The sequence below is a fragment of the Phytophthora parasitica genome (genome assembly GCF_000247585.1).
Source record: "Phytophthora parasitica INRA-310 unplaced genomic scaffold supercont2.12, whole genome shotgun sequence".
NCBI lineage: Eukaryota > Oomycota > Peronosporomycetes > Peronosporales > Peronosporaceae > Phytophthora > Phytophthora nicotianae.
In genome coordinates this window covers 281,645-284,220 of record NW_008648998.1, presented here as the reverse complement: position 1 = coordinate 284,220, position 2,576 = coordinate 281,645, and the positions used below count along the sequence as shown (strand labels likewise).

General features: G+C 46.5%; 2 protein-coding genes across 2 annotated transcripts; one reads left to right on the top strand and one right to left on the bottom strand.

Annotated features, from left to right (window-relative positions):
- Positions 1-255: 255 nt before the first annotated feature.
- Positions 256-594, top strand: PPTG_07479 (hypothetical protein; the record flags this gene model as incomplete). The annotated part of the gene is made up of 1 exon (XM_008901758.1): positions 256-594. One exon carries the CDS (start codon positions 256-258, stop codon positions 592-594), a length of 339 nt encoding a protein of 112 aa, XP_008900006.1.
- A 659-nt stretch (positions 595-1,253) lies between these two features.
- PPTG_22121 (hypothetical protein) lies at positions 1,254-2,119 on the bottom strand (the record flags this gene model as incomplete). Its single annotated transcript, XM_008902015.1, has 2 exons — positions 1,254-1,696; positions 2,017-2,119. The coding sequence occupies 2 exons, from the start codon at positions 2,117-2,119 to the stop codon at positions 1,254-1,256; spliced, it is 546 nt and encodes a 181-aa protein (XP_008900263.1).
- Positions 2,120-2,576: the final 457 nt, after the last annotated feature.

The following is a 2,576-nucleotide window of genomic DNA, read 5'->3' as shown; positions in this document are numbered from 1 at the left end:
GGGATCGGTTTCTAGCTGCTGCGGAACTATTAGAATAAACATACTTGTATCACGATAACTACTTCATCGAGCTGTTTCGTTAAATTGATGCCCCGGTCTGGTTCCACCCAACCACAACCACGGTACACGTATTACCTTCAAAGTTCCAAGATGCCGATTTGTCCAGAATCCCTTCACTCTGAATTTGCACTCATTTCCCTTGCGTCACTTTCAAAACTAACGAGCGTCGAGCAGTGTCCCAGTCAACAACCCGAAATGCGCCTAACGTATGCTGCATTAATTATCGCGGCAGCTCTGGTTACTATCATTGATGGCACTGACACCGCTGCGGCCGAGACGGAATCGACTTTGAAAGAGCACGCTTCGACCAAGAAGACCAGCGAGTCATCTGAGCTAACGGCAGATGCCTTGGAGGAAAGAGCCACGAGTCGCAGAAGTGGAAGCGGATACAACAGGAACCAAATTTACGGAATGCACACGAGTATCGGAATGATGTACCCGAACAAAACGCCATATCTGAACGAAAAACTGCGGCAGTATCTTCAACGGATGATGAAAAAGAAAGCCACGACTACCCGCCGACTTCGAGCCTAATATGTACTTGGGCATATGAAACAACGATGCTGTGGCCGACACGGAGACATACTGCTTTTTTTTTTTACCGACTTGGACTAAGTGAGGATTGACAAACGTAGCATCTATTTTTGTTATTGCTGGCAAAAGCGAAGCGAATGAAAATAAGGTACAACGCTGTAATCAGCTAGTATAGTCTACCAATGATAAACATAATACGACCTGTTTGTTAACCTGTAAGTCGTGTTGGGTTGTCTTATCCATCACACAAGTGCTTCGTTGTCCTCCAGAATCTGTTCCAGCCTCGTTTTGGTTGGATGGTACTCGTAGAGATGATTACGAGAAGATTGACCAAAATCGCCACTAACGGCAGATCCCCATTCTTCAATGTTGCTCTCACTGTCCACGAGCTGATGAGCAGTGGAGCATGAATTTATTAATTTGTATATTTCTTCTCGGCAACACACAAGAAACTAAAAAAGCAACTATTTTCAATATTCTGCACAATTCTAAAGTGGCCAAACACATGGCAGCCTGGCACCGAAACTACACCTTTGTGCACTCAACTTCGTAGAAAACGGCAGTCTAACTCGTAACTTAATAATTGGCAAATAGAAAAATTACGGTAAGAGACCCTAATCAGTATTCAATGTTGAAAATACGGCAATCAACCTCGTTGATTATTTACCGTACACCATAGGTATTCCTTCAGCAGCAGCGTTGACAGCCTTGCTACAGTGAAGCTCCATACGCGACACCAGAACCGACGTCATGCACTTGATTTCCGCCTTAGTAGCCCTTTTCAGAACGTGCATCTGCCTTTCAGCGAGCGTTATCACGTCTCCGTTCTCGTCCAGTTGACGGCTGCGATCGCAAATTTCCTCGCGGTAGATTGGTAAGTGCCTCTTGATGTTTGCCTTTAACACACTGAAACAACCCTCCGTGGGATTGCACATGGGGGAGTACGGCCCCAGCCGTAGCAGCTCCATGTTTTCGTGCTCGGTAACACAATCATCCGTCTGTCGGTGGGCGGGAGCATTATCAAGAACGACGACAATCTTTTTACCCTGAAAGAAGCTGCGGAACTCTTGCGACGCCTTGACCGACCTGCGTCTTGATGCTCCTTTAATTTCACGGCGAACATACGCCGCTTTTCGATATTACTGTCGCTGTAACACGTTGTGGGCTCGACTCTCACTTGTTTTACGGTAAACAGCATGCCCTTCAAGTGTCAGCTAATTGTCGACGTGTCCACTTTAACTCCACAGTCAAGAAATAACATTGTCCTCATGGTGTCCAACGTGTAGGTACAGTTTTCATTTAAGTACTCCTCCAGGAGGACCCTGGTTTCAGGCGGCATCTTCACGTGCTTCGCGCCTCCCCGAGGGAGGTTGTCCACGCGTCCACGCCGTACTATGTCCTAGGCAGTAGCCACAGGGATACCATTGAAACGGGCAACAGCTAGCCAGTCTTCTCGACCGGCACGATGGGCTTCAAGGACTCGCTGCTTCTCGATGAGGGTGTAGGGCGTGATTCGGGAAGGCATCTTAGCGACAAATGGTAAGTTAGCAAATGAACCAGACCTCTGTGTGTTCTGAGCGCGTTGTACAAAACCTCGGACTTTGGCGCGAGTCGAGCAGAGCCTGTCACTTTGGCGCGAATCGGTCGCGCAATTCTTGTCCGACGTTGACTGCCGTATTTTCAACATTGGATACTGATTAGGGTCTCTTACCGTAATTTTTCTATTTAAGTTACGACTGCCGTTTTCTACAAAGTTGAGTGCACAAAGGTGTAGCATTTCTTTACTGCATTGCGGCTGACCTACTAGGATGTACTTAAATAATGCCTAGCAATCAAAAGTCTATCGAACTATAGCGTTTGGTGAAAGATCGAAATCCGCATCGTTGTTGTGCAATTCCATGTTTAGAGTATAGATTGGTACGTTCCGAAGAGTATAAAAATACCGTGATAAAAACGTTATTTAGTCAGAGGATGTCGTGAGT